Source organism: Epinephelus lanceolatus, chromosome 4 (assembly GCF_041903045.1).
Source record: "Epinephelus lanceolatus isolate andai-2023 chromosome 4, ASM4190304v1, whole genome shotgun sequence".
Taxonomy (NCBI): domain Eukaryota; kingdom Metazoa; phylum Chordata; class Actinopteri; order Perciformes; family Serranidae; genus Epinephelus; species Epinephelus lanceolatus.
In genome coordinates this window covers 40773367-40792593 of record NC_135737.1, presented here as the reverse complement: position 1 = coordinate 40792593, position 19227 = coordinate 40773367, and the positions used below count along the sequence as shown (strand labels likewise).

Genomic DNA, 19227 nt, shown 5'->3' with positions numbered 1-19227 from the left:
TACTGTTTTATGTTTACACAGAGAACCTCACGTGTGCCAGTCTGTTGTCAAGACGTTGCTCAGGTTCATAGATAACTCAGATCAGATCAGAGTCAGAGCATGCAGGAAGTAGCTGATCAGTAGTATCTGAAAATGAGACCTTTATTCAGTAACCGCTCATTTGACATTAAAATCAGTTTTTCATACAGTACAGTGCAAAAAATACCTTAGCATTCAGGCTTGAGGGCAGTCGAGAAGTAAATACAATCATCATCATTATTATTAACGTTCTCCGACGAGAAGGACGGCTAGTTTGAGGATCTGACCAATCAGAGCACAGTATGTGACTAACATGATTAGAACATTAAAGGCCACTGACAGACTGGACAGAGTTCATGTTCTCACGTTAATGTTTGTAAACACACGCACACCTCTGTACAAACACACACACAGCATATAAACAGCATACAAACAGTAATTTCAAAATGCATTGCAGGTCAAATGTAATGCGGACAGTATAAAATAAGTTAATTCGGACTGTTTCTTTTAGCGAATGTGTACATTGTTATCTTCATCGTCAGCAGTAAGTAAACATCGATTACAACAGATATATTGATGATGGCAGCGAGAGGACAAAACACTTCAACATCACTCGACGTCGAAACTCGGGCTCTTTGTTGGCACGTTTGTGTCCATACAGGTGGAGGGAGGGGCTACTGCCCTTCCCTGACTGGCTGATTGGCTGTGACGGGCGGAGGGGGCGCCCGCCGTACAGCCTGGGAGAAACAGGCTACTGGCTGTGCTTCTTTTTTTTTTTTAAAACACAAAGGAGACGCGAACGGAGAGAGATGAGGGTGATAAGGCAGAGAGGAGGAGCTGAGCTCATCGTAGGAGATTCAACAGATCTAGAAGACAAAGATCTTGTCTCTCTGGACTGTGTCGAGGTCGTCATCCATGGTCAGGAGGACCTGGGGTGGAACAGAAGAGGTGAGGTGTTAGTACACTAACAACTTCCTGTTTGCAGAGTCCAATTACAATGATTTATATAAAGGGCAGCCGCATCTGTACTCCCACTCGGCCATATACACACCACTCGCTGAAGACACATTTAGATTCCATATAATACTGCATTTGTTCTGTATACACACATTTATAGATCCATATCAGTATGTATGACCTACAGTAGATGACTGTCCCAGTCCCAGCTCCCAGTTTGGAGAAGCAGACAGGATTACAGGGCACAGAAGCTTAGCAATGCAACCTACTGGTGTGGATGACGAGGTAAAATTACTGTTTCTGTCAATGGAGTCTGGTAGCTGTGGATGGGGGCAGCACAAAATGTATTTTAGCCTCCTAAAAAAGGGCTACTTAAACAATTATATCATTTTAAGTTTACTCTGTATTTACATTATTTTACAGCTTTACTTTGCTGTCAGAGAGCCCGTTGCAGGAGGAAACTGAAGCTGTTATAACACCCCCTTCAAAGCTCCCAAACTCCACTGACAGACATAGTAATTTTACCGGAGCTGCTGTTAAGCAAATTTACAACTCAATACAAAGAGATTTTTTCAATTTGAGTGTCCTTTAAGCATGTATGCTGTGTGTCTAAATGAACTAAAACACACATGCACAAAACATAATCATACCAGGAAGGATCCAAACATGGCGATGGAGGAGAGGAAATGCCAAATGTCGTGGTCGTCAAAGAATGAAAGCAAGATACAGTCCCTGTTGTGCTCACGGGACTCTGCTGGAGTTTTCTGTGGCGGAAGAGAGAAACACACACCGTAAACTTGAGTATTTTGAGGAATACGAAGCCAATGTGCGACTCTCAGTTCACGTGTGTGAGTTACTGACCTGCCAGGTGCTGAGACCCTGGAAGAAGAAATAGAGTGCAAAGCCCCACACCACGGCTGTGAACAAAACACACACCAACGCCAGACACTGGATTCTCTCACCGCTCCGCAACTATAACACACAAAAAAGAGCTTTAGATGAACAGAACTTTTCTGTTTTTTTTTTTTTTTTAAATCTGAGCGCTACATAAAAACAAGGACACATGCAAACACACACCTTCATAATGATGTAAAAGGCAAAGTAGAGCAGCAGGTTGCAGATGGCGATGGCCAGCAGGTAGGAGGCAAAGTCGTTGGGTCTCTCTATGAGGCCGTAGGCAGCTCTACGGAGAGGGAGCAGAAGAGAGAGACTCAAAGATGATGTTGTTTTGTCCTTCACTGTGAATTTAAATGTTTACAGTCTCTACTTAGCATCAAGTAAAAGAAGAAACACGTGGTGTTTACTTACAGCGACCAGTTGACTATGTTTCCCATGACGAGCAGAACCATACGGTCCTGTCAGACAGAGGAGGAGAGATGATTTATGAGCAGGTAATCTGAACTCAGTAATTGTTATTCTGTACCAACTAGTGTTCAAGAAGACGGTGAAAACTAGATAGATAAGCTCTTAAATACTATGATTCCTTTGAGCTCAGAATGATGGCAGGAATACTGCTTCTTTACACCATGAACGCACTCGCACACGCATATTAATGCAGCAGCTGCTGGTTATTACTCACAATGTACATGGGTCCGCTGCACTGTCGGATGCAATCTGTGTAGATGACGTACACCATCCTGCGCAGGATCCCCGAGTCTGACGCAGATATTAAGACAAATGTTAGCTGCAGTCAGTGTCCACAGTGGCCACAACAGACCACCACTATAACAATAAACCATCATGATTCCAGGGGCTAAAGAGTTCATGTTTGTGGCTGTGATCTTACCCAGCCTCCACCGGCCCATGTAGTAGAGCTGTGTGCTGAGGAGCATAGTGGCCAGGATGTGGATCACTGAGAAAACAATCCAGAACACTGTGTTTCCTTTCCCAAATACCTGCAAAGAAATGTCTGTGTGTTATCTTTGTATATGTTAAACATCACTCATCACCCAGGCCTCGTCTACCTTGTGGTGTATGCCTGTGTGTGTGTGTGTGTGTGTGTGTGTGTGTGTGTGTGTACTGACCACTCCCAGCACTGAGAAGAAGATGACCGCAGCCAGGCAGGCGTAGGCGGTGTAAGCACTTGCATTGATGTCTGGGTGTCTCTTCTGATACAGCTTCAACATACACAATCCAGCAATCATGTACATGAAGGAGGTGTCTGCAAAGACAGAAACAAAGATTACAACCAACACATCTATCTTAGATAGACAGATAGATAGATAGATAGATAGATAGATAGATAGATCAGTCAGAAACTTGCATTAACAGTTGTGCTGCAACACTTTGTGTCAGGTGTAAGATAGGGCCCAAGCAGTCTTACCAAACTGGAAGTTGGTGTAGTTTGGACAGACATGGTAGCAGGCACTGAGCAAGCCCTCCATCATCAGAGCAGTTCCCATGGCATAATAGAGACCAAAGTGCTTTGGGATACCACACTCCTGCGGGGTGGGAGAGAGGACAGTTGAGTGAATAATAGCAATTAAGTTCAATAAATAATACATTTGACTCTATTTTCCAAATGTACAGTATCTCTCTGGATATGCACTCTCTCTTTAATATTTCCTGTTAATGATTTATTTATGCAATAAGCTGCCTGAGGCTGCTGTTTACCAAGATCATTAACAATCATTATTCACTCTAGGAACTGAGCTGAACACCATCTTCACTGGGTGACACACAGATTGCTAGCTAATGTATCTGTGTCTCACAGTGTCTCTGCTGTACATCAGTCTTTGTGCATGTGCCTTACCAGCGCGTTGAGATCGTTGCGGACCAGGGCTCGGTTGTGGACGATATCTCTTTTTAGGACGATAAGCAAGAAGAGGAGTCCCAGCAGCACGTAACCGAGGTTACTGAGGATGTTGTTGAACGCGCTGTGTGTGACAAACACTTAAGAGTCAGTCATGACAATACTTGAAACACAGGTATGTGGTAGCCATACTGTAGTTACCTAAACACACACGTGCTAACAATGTACCTCAGAGCTCCCAGAGGGTGGGCACACAGGAAGTTGTAGAAGCAGATGTCCTGGTTTCCTGTCACATTAACCACCTGCAGAACAGAGAGTCAGTTGAACAGCCATCTTTTTTATCATATCATATATATCACAGTTTATGTCTCATCAGCGTACCGTCTGATAGGTGATGACCAGCTGGACGACTGGCAGCGCATAGAACACAGCGATAGTAGCAATGTTCCTGCAGAGAAGACAATTATTGGACTTATTCATGATTACAAAGATAAATAAGTCTTTGTTGTTGTATCACTGTGATTGATTCTACTCCTCAATAGTATTTGTTTCTCTCAGCGTCCTCACCAGAAGTAGATTTGGTATTTCTTGCTGAGGACCCTCTTGTCTTTACGGGCCAGGTCTGACACACATAAAAATTTCTGTAACAAGAAGACATTATTACTTAGTTTCAAGTAAAGCAGGCAACTGCAGGAAATGGTGACATTTCAACAGCATGTAAAAAACCACAATAAACGCCTTGTGGTTGTATGCCTCCGCACAACCAGTCAACACTCGTTTTAAAGTCATGACAGTAGACAATGCTTCAAATATAGATGTTGCTGAAGTTCTGAAACATGGATGCTTCACACACATCTTCAACCCGGCAACGTAGAAGATCTAAACAATCAGCACAGTTTCAAGGTGGACGCCAAAGATTAGAGACACAAATTTAGTATCTGTGCAAATATCTCCCCTTCTGTTCCGGAGTTATAGCGCTGAAACATAGCCAAAAAGTGTTCTTGCAGAACATTACATATATATTATATACTAAATTTTGGATGTAAAATTGCACCATTTTATCCCATAAGACATTTATGTGAAATTTTGTCAGAATATGGCTGGGCGATATAAAGACCACGTATGATATATCAACATATTTTCTTGCTGGATATAAATTAAGACAACACCATTCATATCAATATAGAGTCAAGTTGGGCCTCTCAAACTCTTCTCACAGCTCCGCCCCACTCACTCACTCACTCACTCACTCACTCACAAGTTCTCCATCAACACTCAGAGAGACTCAGAGCTGCTCCTCTGTTTAATCTGTCTGTTAATTAGTCTACAGTAAGTCATCTGTCTATATGTTGCACGTGCTACGCCACATCAGTCTGTGAGATGAATGAAATTACCACAGCACACGTGCAATCCAGCACTGCGCTGCTATTTTGTGTGTGAGGTGGATCATAGCACATCCCTGTTCTTCTTGGTAGTTGTACTCTACTGTGTGACATGGAAACAGTGCCTGGATGCAGGCAACAGATGTGTTTTAAAAATGCAGCAACAACACAGAGGTTTCATATATAAGACGTATATATCGCAGACAGTTTCATGCTCCTTCTCTCCCTTTGCCTGTCTGTTGATGCTCTGTGCATGAATAAGATTAATAGCCTAAATAAATAAATATATTTAAGTCATTTTCTAGCACTAGATTCATTTGAGAGGCCAACAGATGGAAAATGACTTATTAACTCCCCCCACAAAGATTTTTAATTGTTCCAAACTACAGCAGATTTAGTTCTATTTGATAACTATGATAACTTGATAACTTTTCATTTATATGTTGTGAAGCTGTATATTTTCTAACAGGGGGAAAAACCCTGTCTGTGCATTTTATTTCGATCACAGTCTGTTTTTACAAACTGCTTGTGACATCTCAAATGTGGCTTAAACTTGCAAATGAAATCATGTAGCTCATTTCGTAGAAAATACCGAGATATATATTGTGTATCGCCAGTCAGCCTGTAAATACTGAGATATGAATTTTTGTCCATATGGCCCAGACCTATGTCATAATAAGCATATGAATTCTTGAGCTAAGGCCAAAAATGTGTTTTTTGAGGTCACAGTGACAGTTCATTGTTGAGATCAAGTGAACATTTGTGCAAAAATTCCCTCGAGACATTCTTGAGATACTGCATTCACAAGAATGAGATCAATGGATAGACAGACATGCGGATGCATGGACAACCTGTCACCAGCGCGAAGACATAAAAACAAGTGCTGTGTACTGAGACAGAGAGACAGAGGCGTACCTTGGTGCGGACGATGTTTTTGTCTGAGTTGATGTCATCCAGCGTGTCGTAGTCGTCCTCCTCCACAGAGCTCAGAGACTCCTGCCTGCTTCGCCCCACACTGTCCAATGATCGCTCTGATGGAGGGAGGAAGAGGAGGAGGTCATGGAAGAACAAAGGAAAGAGGCTTTTTAATTCACTGGAGGGGCAGTCTAATCACTTAGACGGACGTCTGGATTTAAAGGATTTTCTTTAAATGACACTAAGGTGTTCAAACACATCACACCTCTTAGAATTTCTTTGCCATTTTTAAACATTTAAAAACAGAAATATTAGAATGATTGCGGGCACTTTGATTGTTGCTTCAATATCAATATCGTTTTGCTGTTCATTCCAATTAAGTCCAATTAGGAATCTGGCCACTTCCTGGCATCAACATCTAAGTCTCATTGATGATCCCCACATGCTGATTGGTTTGGTGCGACCCTGAACTGATTCAAACAATTATGCGGCAGCATGTCACCGATGCGGATGGCTATGTGGTGCAGGTGATTGAGGATTGTGCGACGTTTGAAAGGCTCCTGTCCTGATGAACAGAGAAGACACACAAAAAAACCAGTGAGGGACCAGAGCTGCTCGCAGGATGCTCGCTGCAAACCGGGCTGTGGAGACATACTGCAAAGTAACAGCGGTGGACCACAAGAAAATGTGCGCGTCCAATAAGCTTGTCCATACCCATGTATCCATAGTTGTTGTCAGTGGATGTGGCGCTGTCAGTGACGGCCTCTGAGCTGAGAGTGCTGCCGTTGTCAGCTGGTGAAAAAGAGAAGGACAGAAGGTTATTTAATTTAATCTGCACACAAAGAAAGACATAAGAATAAACAGAATTATCCAAAACTCACCAAAGGAGCCATATTCATATGGTGAGGCTGGAGTTTTGCCTGTGGAGACATGCACACACTCACAGTGAGTACAGGTTAACAAAATGCACACAGAGATGCACCACTACAACCAATACCTGTTAGTATCTTATCACTGCACACTGAAACACCACTGCAGCTGAACTGTTAGTACATGAACACAGCAAGGTGAGGGAGGTAACAACTAGGGCTGCACGGTATGAGGTATTGAACAAACTAAACCGAAAACAAAACTAAAAAAAAAAAAACGTGTGCGATATTGCTGTCTTTTGCAATGTGTTTATCGCACAAGTTGACATCCCAATGACAATTTAATGAAAAGTTTACAAAGTATCGTGCAGCCCTAGCAAACATACATGCAGGGATCCATTTTCTTCAGGTTCAAAACGTGTCGATAATAGAGCTGAAATTAGGGCTGGGCAATATATTGAAAACATATTTATATACAGCATAGTATCGTGATGTTTTGCGTGGTGATATTGTATCGAAACTACCATCCGGCTCTTAGAGAGCGTAGAAAATAACAAAGTCCATCACTGACTCGATGTGCAAAGATCTGCGTCTATACAGCGTTGTTGAAAATGAAGGCTTTTGTTGCATGTTAAATGCACTCTGTCACCTACAAATTCCTCCTCCTCGCCTATAAAGCTTGCCATGACCTCACCCCACGGTAACTATCGGACCTCCTTACTGATTACACCCCCTCACGGAACCTGCGGTCTGCTGACTTGGGTCTCCTCAACGTCCCTCACATCAGTAGGCGAACATTCAGGGATAGAGCCTTCAGTGTGGCAGCCCCAACCTTCTGGAACTCTCCCCATGGAGATTCGCCAGGCGCCAACACTGGACATTTCTAAATCTGCACTGAAAAGACACCTGTTCACCCTGGCTTTTGGTTGCTAGATTGTTATTTTTGTTGTTGTAAAGCGTCCTTGGGTCTCTTGAAAGGCTCTATATAAGTCTAAGTTATTATTATTATTTATTATGTAACTCCGTCCCGACATTTCTAAACCAACACAGCCGTACCCAAGCTCTACAGAGAAGTGAAGCATAGAGCTGATGAATCTTTTCGTACAGCAGGAAGGGTGGCGTTAACCTGTGACACCCGGACTTCAAGGTCAGTGGATTCATATGTGACTATAACGGAACATTATCTCAGAGGACTGGAGACTGCTGTCTCATGTTCACTGCAGACCTCCTGCAAAATGCAATACAAGAATGGGGGTTGTGTGTGAGGGCGTTAAAATCAGCCCACAGTTCAGTCTGTCAGGTGTATGCAACATTTCTGACAGGTGTTATGATGGTGTTGGTCAGTCTGTCTGCTTTGCATCACCTTTTCCTGCAATAAAAATGATATAAGTCAGATGACCTGACTGTAAACTTGATCTTATGAGATAAAATTGATGTTGACAAAGTTTTTCTTTGGGGAAATAATTTGCAATTGGATATCACAATATATTGTTTCGCAATACTCAGCATATCGCAATATAGCAAAAAAAATATTGTGATAAAAGTATCATGATAATACCGTATCGTGAGTCCTGTTTATTATCAAAAATCCCATTGTGTGAATATTTTGTGTAAGCACCCATCGTCAACACTACAATACTGTCGCAACATCAATAGATTTTCTGAATTGATTTTCTCCATATGGCCCAGCCCTATCTGAGCGAATGGTGGTGAGGGATGGTGCAGAAGGTGGTTTCTTGTGAAGAGTGGTGACTGCTGCAGTGAGAGTGAATTGTTTGAAAACTGCAAGTGTACTGCAGTTTCCAAATCAAATCATGTGAGCACACACTGCAGCGAACAGACAGACACACACTGAGAGGCAGTCTTGAGCTGAAGAACCACATCAGCAGAGCGCACATTTATCTCAAAGATTATCTACATTATGGTTTCATGAAACTTCTATTTCATGCTTTGGTTTGTCTACTGTGTCCTTAGCATTATTGACTATAACATGTTTCTTCAGCCAACAAACAATATAGCTGTGAGGAGAAGTAGGAGGACACCACTATGACAGATACAGGCACAATACCAGGAGAGTAGCAGCGCTTTGTGGTAAGCGGTACCTAACAAGTAACCAGGTGAGTCACATGTGTCTGTATCTCTATGATGCAAGCCATTAAAGCTTCACCAGTCTTGAAAAAGTACCACATTTATGTTACGACACACTCACATGAAGCACTACAGACAATCACATCTCCTTATTGTCCTTTCTATGAATGTAATGAGAGTTACAGAATGTGAGGTGGTGAATGCAGAGCATCTGCAAACGAGCAACACTGTGTGAAAGAGGGCAGTAAGTGCAAGATAGGAGTAACAGTGTCGTTATACCATCTCCGTTCTTCCCAAGCAGGGAGGCTGTACCACACATTAGCATGAGGGAGAGAGAGTGAAAGACACACATTAAGTACACACATACATGTTAAATTCTACATTAAAAAGGCTTAAGAGTTAATTATTATACTGCATGTTAAGTGTAGCTAAACATTGAATATACAGAATATTATGGCATGTAGTCTACAGTACGGGTTCACAACTTGAAGAAGATGGTATGCTCTACACACCCTCTAACGAGCCCCTAATGGGCCAGTCCATCATAGCTAGTTGCTGGGTTACCTGTCTCAGCAGGCGACATGTCAGCAGGAATCTGAAACACCTCTCTCCTTTTTATCCTGCAGAAACAGGAGACATGCTAATTAAAATCATTTGTATTCAGTGCAGCGCTGTTGTTGTGGTAGTGCAGCTGTGTAGTTGTCAGTCTTTGATTAGACATCCAAACCTCTGAGTTGAACTTGGACCAATAAAAAGTTTGAACATTGTGAACTTGCAATAGGTTTAAGAGACAGTTCACCCCAAAATCAAAAATATTTTTTTTTCTGTAGTGCTATTTATCAATCTGGTGTGAGTTTCTGAGTGTTTGAGATATCGGCTATGGAGATGTCTGCCTTCTCTCCAATGTAATGGACCTAGTCGGCGCTCGGATTGTGGTGCTTAAAGCACCAAAAAAAAAAAAAAAAAAAAAACCATTAAAAAAAAAAAGAAAGCAGTTTCATGTCGGACCATTCCTTTTTAACCTCTTTACACCTGCCAATGGTATCACTGCAAAGAAGGAAGCGTGCATCTACTCATTGGCAAGAAGCTTGTGCTTGTGACAGTGTGAGATGTAAACATTAGTGGCGTCCTCCTCAGCTGAGCTGTAACATTAGCTAACTCAGTGGTCCTAGGTGAGCTAGCTGTAGATGCACACAGTGATACAATTGGTGGGTGAGGTGCGGTAGAAAGAAAACAGTTACTACGTGAAACTGCTCACAACAAGGTCTGTGGATTACCTTGGCTTCGAACACCACAATCTAAGTGCCATCTAATTCCATTATATTGGAGAGCAGGCAGACATATCTACACTTTAAAAAACAATCGAGACTGATAAATAACACGACAGGTGTGAAGAAATTGGATTTTAGGGTGAACTGTCCCTTTAATTAAATCATCTCTGTGGCCTTATCTACTGTAATAAGGATTGTGTGTGGGTACAGATACAGGGGGGGATACTGTGTGAGCATTACTACAAAGGTTTCACAGATACAAAATATCTCAGCAGTGAAACAAGCTTGTGTATATAAAGTTGATGCGGTAACTAACTGTTTTGCGGGCAGAAAAAAGTGCTATATTTTACCGCTTGTTCTCCAGACAGGCCATGAGGAAGGTGAGCAGGTAGAAGGAGAGGAAGATACCCAGACAGAACAGCATGCCCATCACGTATACCTCCGCTGTGGAGTGTGAAGACAGCAACACTGTCAGCCTATTGACACAGATTATTCGGTACGGATTATACGTCAGTCTGAACAGTTCACATTTGTAAACATGTGACTTACAGTTGATAGCTGGAGTGACCATCACATCGATGACTTTGCTTCGGTTGCCGGCGTCAATCAGCTCATCAGGACGGAGCGGGTAGAAGCGCAGTGGACCACCGCAGGCCTCGTCCTCTGTTTTTACCACGATCACCACATAGAAACTGTTGCTGGGGAAATCTTTTCTCTAAGTGACAGAAAGGGATATTAGAAGATACAATATGTGGTGAGGAGGAGTCTATACTGTATGCTATGCCACAAAGGTTCCAAATCATGCATGTAAGCATGTGTCAAACGCTACCTGCACAGTGATTGCGCCTTTTTTGGTCATAGTCTGGTACATCCCAATGAAGGCCACATTGTTGTCAAGGTCATAGACTGGGCACTGAAAATAAAGAGCGAGGCGGAGAGCAAAAATGAATGAGAAATATGAAGGATTACAAGTTTCAAATCAAGAGGGAACAAGAGGACTATATAAAAAGAACACAGTGATAGCAAGCATTAAACAATAAAGGATTAAAAAAGGTATAAAATCTCAATTTTAATCCTCTCAGATCATCATACAGTTGACAATGGTTGCTTTTTACGGCACTGACACTCTTGCAATGAACGTAATTATGCCCTCATGTGGCCCAGTGGGGTTACTGCATGCTGACAGCAACGCTGGGGCGACTTAAGGACAGCAGCTGTCTGGTTTGAAGGAATAGGGAGGAGGAGGAAGCGTACCTGGATGTCCTGGATGGACATAACGGAGCAGGGAAAGGCCATGTCTGAGTTGACCTTGACGATCACAGTGTCCACCCCATCTGGGAAGACATACTTGAAGTACTGAGAGAAAGGGCAACAGAAAGAAGAGGAAGAAAGATAAGGATCTAGGAAGGGAGTCATTCGGGGGGAATAGGATAAGAAAACACAGGCCAGGCATGATCAAATCCTTTTTCTGTCTGTTTCCTGTCTTTTTCATGATCTTGCATACTGCTTGCAGGAGGTGTGACGATTTCCACAATGAAACAAAAGAAGATAAATTGAAGTGCTGGGTGACATGAGTGTTTACTAGTTTTATCCACTGACTGTATAATAAAGATGGACTACATGACAGCTCCCACAAAGTGAAGCCGAAACATCTCGATGGTCCCCTGGTGGATCACTGGATCACAGATCATAAACCCTGTACCCGCCATGTTAGCGGATGGGACACGGGCCTAACTAAAACTCAAAATACATTTTCCCCAAAGATAGTTTATGTCATTCCAGGTAGTTCTTATCACACTGATGTATACTGAGGTGTTAATTTGGTTATAACATGTTATTTAATAATATAACAAGGAGGTGTGACAACATGATTGACGGTGTGCTCGCAATCAATGACACTGCTCACGATTGACTGGCTCATTTGAGCCTGACCGCACTTTGCCTGGAAAGTGGACGAGATCAGGCGGCTGCAGCAGGACGCTGTGACAAAAAACAGCGGTCAAGTCGGGCAGTTTCCTGACAGTTTCAAGCAGCCTTCAGTCTGTACAGGAAGTTACAGAAACACTCACAACATGTCAGATCTGATGTCCATAATTAAAATGTTATCAGACTCATACATCAGTTTGTTCTCAATCTTAAATTGTTTTAATTATGACAGAGTGATCTATTAAAATGTCTTACAGGCATTTCAAGCTTTACAAGCATTTCCCATCGTGCCTTGGACTTTGCGATCAGTGGAGAGCGACTGCAGCGCCTGGCTCTAAAAACTAAAAATTACCACTAAAAACTGCGGCTGCCTCACTCTCGTGAGATTATCGCTGTCTGCTTTTGTATGACGTCAGAGCAAGTCTGGGTGAAGTCGGACACACTTCTAACCGGCTTGCATTGTGCGGCGATTGATCAAATCTATGCAGGCATGGCCCCTTGAATGAGCCCAAAACTACGGAGATCGCTACTACACAGACTCTGGCTCTAAATGATGATGCTCCATTTTTGTACAATGGGAGGAAATGGAGATGTGTCGTTCATCTTTATGTACAGTCGTTGGGTTTTCCAAGATTTGCTACAAAAGATCAACGAGGAAACACAAGTTAGTTCCCTTTTTCCATGTTTCCTTGTTAGAAGCAGAACTGCATAATTGTGTAAAATGTGAAATTCTCTGCATTCTTACTCGTACTTTCCTCAGCTTCTCTCAGATTTCTCGTCTACTCTCTGTCTGCTGACTACATGTCTGTGACAAAACATCCTTGTTGTAATGTGGCACTTATTACTGTAGTTATCAATGCACCAAGGTTTGGTATCGGGCTGTAATACCTGAGGTTGAGATGGTGACGCGGTGAAGATGAACCGCTTGTCTGTCCTGTAATCAAGGTGAAGATAACAAGTCAGACATACCAGTAACTCAGCTTTTGGTTGCTATAAAACCCAGCTCAGTGGTAAATGCATTCATCTGACGGTTCAGGAACCTACTGCACTTTGCATTTGTGTGATTATGTGAGATATCACTCACTGCAGGGTGAAGCTTTCAACACGGCTGACCCTGAGCTGGTAGTTTGTACCCTGGCTAGACAGAGTAGACACGTCCACAAAGAAGTACTGGGTCTCAGAGGCGGCTCGGGTCGGAGGCTGACACAGTGTCCGGGCCACGTGATTGTAAGGGTACTTCCTCTGGTAGCTGGAGAGAGACAGAGAGACAGAAAGACAAAGATTGACAAACTGAGACAGAAAGAACAGGCGAGCTCAAGTTACCATTTAAAGGGGTTTGTATTTACTGACCAATTATATTAATTTTGTTTCTTTTAAAGCTGTTTTCCATAGCACAGAATAAAGATACTTCAAATGCAGCAAGGAATGATTGTATTAAGAAAAGAATCTAAGCAAATAGACAGACGTGTCACACAACAGACTGCTGTTTGAGAATCAGAATCAGATGACCTAGCCAGATAGTGTGTCAAAATCAGTAAATACCCCGCTCTAGAAAATGTTGCGATAACTCAAAACATAGAAGTGGATTCTTTTAAAGACTTCATGTGAAAGGATCTACATAAAACAGAAGTAACTTTGCTCTCAGGACTTCTAGGCAGCTCATTTACAGTAATCTGGGCTCTTCAGATCTGCACTGGGGATCTCAGAGGAGGATGTGAAAGTACAAGGTTCATTAGTGATCTGTTAAAACATGCCTGGCCACGAGACTGCAATGGCAAGACTATGGCGAGGTAATGCTTGTGTTGCACAAACACAGAGAGTACCTTGGAGTGTGGGAGACACAGATCTCAGCCAATGGGCTTATAAACAGCTGAACTTCTAACCTGTTATGAAATCCCACTTGACTAAGTCAGATTACAAAAGCTGTGTGCCCTTTAACCACCAAGATAAAACCAGAGCATAAAGGCTGCAGAAGTTTCGGTTTTCTACCCACAGAGTACATCAACAGCTGACCTTAGTGCTTACTCCTCCCAAGAAAGAAATAAAGACTGTAATTCTAGCAGATGGCAACATACAACATATATATTACATCTCCAAACTCGAAGGGCGCTCTGAGAGCACGGACATTTGCCTGGACTGATTGTTGAGTCTTCTATGATATGCAAATCTGCACTTTATCTGGATATATTTCAAAAACTGTTAGAATTATGTAAAATATGGTTGTGCCTTGCTGAAGTCTCATCATCTCAGCTGTGCATTTATTATGTACCATTGAACTGGACATATGTCACACACTCAACACCTTTGTAAAAACCAGAAAACACTTAACTATTATTCACAAACTGTTTGTACAAATATCAAATGCTTGGACTGAAATACCATTACATGTGTGTATTTTTGTTCCCATAGCCACTCCTTAGTTTAAGAAAAAAGTGTAGCTACAATTGCACCAGTTCTCCCATGAAACTACCGTCCCTGAATGCACCATAATGATGGCTTTCTGTATGACGTTTGAGCAACTATGTGTAGGCTACAGAGGATGTACCGTGAATGTGGACTGTGATATCAAGCCATCGTATGCACAATTAACTATGTTTTGTCACTATTAAACTTTACTACCGTCAACTTTGTTTTAAGATGTATGGCTTTTATTGCAGGAACTCCAAACACAACCTTTTTGGCATAAGGTCAGGTTAGGTTTTATTGTCCCTAAGGGGGAATTCTTTTCCACAGCACCGTACTTGTTGGACTCAGCATGAAAAACAATGACACACAAACACTGACACCATCAGAACACATCACACTGGCGAGCAGCACACAAAAAGCAATGACATATATACAGCATATAAACATGACACAATCAACAGGGCCTGTTGTTCAGAGCAACTATGGCTGTGGGAATCAGGCTTTCCCGAAGCGAGCCCTTCTGCACCTCAGCAGTTTATACCTGCGTCGTGAGGGCAGCAGGGCAAGACGTTCGTTTAGTGGGTGTGTGGAGTCCTGTTCTATTGAGGTTGTGATACGTGTGATGGCCCTGTTATTAAGTTCAGTGAGGTTGGGTGTGGGAAGACCGATGATTTTTGCAGCAGTGCCAGTTATGAGTGTGAGTTTAGTCTGGTTTTCAACAGAGAGCATGGTAGAGAAACAAAGAGACATTCCTGAAATGCAGCACCTCCTAGAAAAAATCTGATCTTGGATCTCAGATCTTAAAATATCTCTCCACCACATCTACAATTAATTCGACAACAAGCACAGCTAGAATTTACATTTTTCCTTCTCTCACAAGTCTGTTATTGCTACGAAGGTTCACACGCAGGTATCTACACCAAACAAGAACATTAGCTTCATTGCATGACCTGAAGTCATAACTGTTTACTATCTACAGGAGCAACAGCCAGACACTCCCTAGTATGAACCTTGGATTATTACTTTATGTACAGTCTGGATGTGTGCAGTTGGTTACAAGGACATAGAGGCCTTGTACAAACACTGAGTCACAAGCCAATTCAGTGTTGAGAAGACTTGATGTGGTTGGTTTAGGCACTGTGACAAAATGTCATGACATACTGCTAAATCTGTACCTATGGCTAATGTGTTCCCTTTCCTTACTAATTCTCTGTGGAGGACTGTGCAGATCACATCGCATTTGAATTCCAGCATCTGGATGAGTAGTTGCTGATTCCAACAATCACAAACCACAGAACATGACTCATTAGGGTATGTTCAGCATTCATCGTGGGCCACTGGGGAAGCCGTATATTCCATAATCATCTTCATATCCTGTTTTTGAATAGGTCTTTGAAGCATATACAGTGGGCTAGAAAGTAAGACACATTCTCTATTACACAAAACATCATGCATACTGGTAGAGACTGATCTCAGCCTTGCTCGTAGCATATTACTTGCTGCGCCCTCAAGGGATTTTGGCTAATATGCTGTTGCTATGTCAAGCAGAGGGCAATGACGTATTATGCTAGTCATCACAGGTAACAAATTGCTGGATTGAGTTCAGAAGTGTTTCAGAGTGATGTTGTAGGACTGGTGGAAGCTGAGTAGGTGGGTTTAGGAGAGTGAATGACCAAAACACAGTCTACATGAGTTTTTTTTTTTCATGCCCCCAGATGAATCCAGTGTACAGCTAGTGTGTGTAAAGTGGGGATACTCACAGGCCTCTTAGAATGAGAGGGATCTGAAAAGACAGCACTGCTTGCTTCTGTCGCACCACAAACAGGATGGGACTTTCAAAACCCTGTGACAACACATCCACAGACACACGCACTCCTTCCGTCTGACACCCAGAGGAAGACAAACAGAGAAAAGATCATATTCAAGTCAATAATACTTTATGTTATAAAGAGGAAAAGCAAATAAACCACCCTGACAATGTACTCACCTTATTCCTGGACACCGTGTGATTGAAAGCATAGATGGTCTGGTTTTCACTTGTCACTGTGTCATTATAGATGACATCAAACTCTGCATCTTTCTGGACCACATTTTTGGTCTCCCCAACAGCACCACACCCGCACACAAACTGGGTCAGACACAACCAGAGCAGGGCTGCCGATGCTGGCCAGATCCAACCAGGAGCAGGTCCACAGCTGTTTTTATGTCGAGACTTCCAGCAACTCCTCAACACCATTTTGTCTGACACCGTCTTCCTTTAAAGTGGAACTGATACCCAACGTTATTCTAGCCTGTGCGGCAACACTAATGATGACAACTCCACCCCATTCAGTGAGCTGGCTAGCGAAACTGTGCCACTTCCAGCTAACGTAAACCCAACAATAACAGCAGCTGCTAGCGGACGAGCTAAAGAGACACAGAGGTGTTTACATTAACTTAAAATGTCCTCCTCGTCCTGTTGACACCCGTAATAAAGTCAAAGCTGTCAGCTATGCACACAAAAACACAAGTTCAGAGACAACAAGATGAAAACGATATTCAATTCCGCTTCATTTCAAAGCCTGGAGAGCCGTTAGCTAGCTGTGCTAACGTTAGCATCGTTGGTTAGGACGCAGCTCCATGTTTTGATATCTGAGCTCGAGCGCCGCGGTTCGTGTTAGAAACATATAACACGGGGCACGAGGTGTTTTTTCAAGTCTGTCCACGGTGAGCAGTTGTCACGGCCTGTGTCCACGGAGCCACGACATTGTGCAAGTGTTTCTCGTGCGGAGGGTCAGTGGAGATTGAGCGTGTTTACAATGTGAAAAATCTGTGACACTAGCGCCCCCCCTCCACGCTCTCAGACAGTAAACAAACTGAGAGTGACGTCATTGCGTCATGACGTCATGTCTCTGCCCTGTGCGACCACAGACTGCATAAAACGGTCTGTTAATTTAATGGGCTGCAATGGTGACTAAATGGTGAAATGAAATGGTGAATAAAACTTTTGTAGATAAGAAGAATTTTATTTGTTGTCATCGAGAATTTAGTAAGATTTGTAAAGTGATTCTTCGACTGTTAATTCAGAAAAAAAAAAATCAAAAACTATGATAAAAAATTAGGAGAATGAGAAGAATTTTTAAAGCCCTTTCCAAAAATGCTTGGAAGACAGTCACCTTCCTAAGGTACAATGAAATGTCAAATTGCATTGTCTATGTCACCCTTTCAGCCAGAAGACTTAAATTACTTGATTGGAAGCAGGCAACCCCCTCTCTGACATTGGGTCAGAGATACATTACAATTTTAGAAGCTAGAAAAGATAAGGTTTGCTGTATGAGGGCCTAAGGACAGTTTTGATAGTATAAGGCCACCTTTTATTATATATCTGCCTGATCAGCTGTAAGGTTGTAGTACTGTTGGTTCTCAGCATCTGCTGCAGAACTTTAAATAGCAGGCATGTGTGCACACATACACACACTTTGTATATTATTGTTGTTTCCTTATTTATATGGGGGCACATTATTATTCTATACTGAATTTTATGTATTTTAACTGACTGTTTGCTTTCAGGGGGTGGTAAAGAAAAGAAAAAGTTTTTTCCTGTATTTTTGAATATGTTTTCTTCAATGTGGAAACGAATAAAGTGGGAAAAAAAGAAGACACTTTATCTATATCCTCCTGACACCCAGTGTCTTCATATGAGGACATTCTGGGTTTGCTGCACATTATACCTCACTCTAATCCATGTAAAAACAAGATGGCAGCCATTTCATACACAAAAGTGGACACGATGAAAAACTTGATCAAATTTTATGGTCAAAACTTGTTTGTTTATGATTGTTGTTTGATATGACAACAAATTTGACCAACTTTAGCAACAGCAACAAGCTAAGGCCTGTTAATTAGGAAGTACTCGTTTGAGGACGTTGGGATTTTGGGGTCTCAGGAGGATATAGCACCTTTCATACAAGAAATCCAGCACAAAGTGCTTTACAATAAGGGCAGTATAAGCACTGAGTGCTTCACATGAAAATAGACAGAAAGGACAGCAATTCATGGGCATCCTCTATGAGATATAGCTTTGTGTATGCTTTTGTATGTTCTCTAAATGTTCAATTATAAAAAAAACTGTAATAAAAAAAAAGATAAAATAAAATAAACTTTTATTTTATTATATAACTTTTATTTTGAGTTAATCAACAGGAAAATTATGTGGATGTTTTAAATACTTTTAATTGAATTGCAAATTGACTCTTCAAATGGAGGCAAAGCAGACAATAATGGCAGTTCATTATATTTTCCCTAGAACCCCCTAAAACCAACAAGTACTCCTTTGCTAGTTACTCCCATTACTTGGAGCACGTCCTGACTGCAGGTTTGGTTTGTCAGTGGGTTTGTTTAAACACATGTAAGAAAATGAACAAAGTTTCCTCAAAATTGATTTGACACAGGGCAAGCCCACCAACTGTGGCCTTGAATTTAGATAATGCAGGGCCTGCTTTTAGTGACAGAATTCAGCTGATTTCATAATCCATCCATTTTCATCTGCTTATCCAGGACCAGGTTGTGGTGGCAGCAGGCCAAGCAAAGCACTCCAGTCATCCCTTTCCCCAGCAGCACTTTCCAGCTCCTCCTGGGGGACCCCGAGGCCTCCCCAGGCCAAA

The 19227-nt window shown here is 42.2% G+C and overlaps 1 protein-coding gene across 4 annotated transcripts; it reads right to left on the bottom strand.

Moving 5' to 3' along the window:
* Positions 1-121: 121 nt before the first annotated feature.
* Positions 122-17422, bottom strand: sidt2 (SID1 transmembrane family, member 2). Of its 4 annotated transcripts, XM_033630330.2 has the most exons (27): positions 16572-17414; positions 16345-16466; positions 13263-13427; positions 13067-13112; positions 11507-11608; positions 11082-11165; positions 10802-10967; positions 10603-10696; positions 9546-9601; positions 9261-9287; positions 6906-6944; positions 6739-6816; positions 6527-6589; positions 6025-6140; positions 4295-4368; positions 4109-4175; positions 3956-4029; positions 3728-3851; positions 3299-3416; positions 3000-3136; positions 2762-2870; positions 2555-2631; positions 2284-2330; positions 2053-2158; positions 1837-1947; positions 1626-1739; positions 122-947 (listed from the first exon to the last, which is right to left on the bottom strand). In XM_033630330.2, the coding sequence occupies exons 1-27, from the start codon at positions 16818-16820 to the stop codon at positions 885-887; spliced, it is 2628 nt and encodes an 875-aa protein (XP_033486221.1). In that variant the 5' UTR covers positions 16821-17414; the 3' UTR covers positions 122-884. The 4 variants fall into 4 exon arrangements, with proteins under 4 accessions (XP_033486221.1, XP_033486223.1, XP_033486222.1 ...); XM_033630332.2 differs by lacking the exon at positions 6527-6589 and having other exon boundaries at positions 16572-17422; XM_033630331.2 differs by lacking the exon at positions 9261-9287.
* Positions 17423-19227: the final 1805 nt, after the last annotated feature.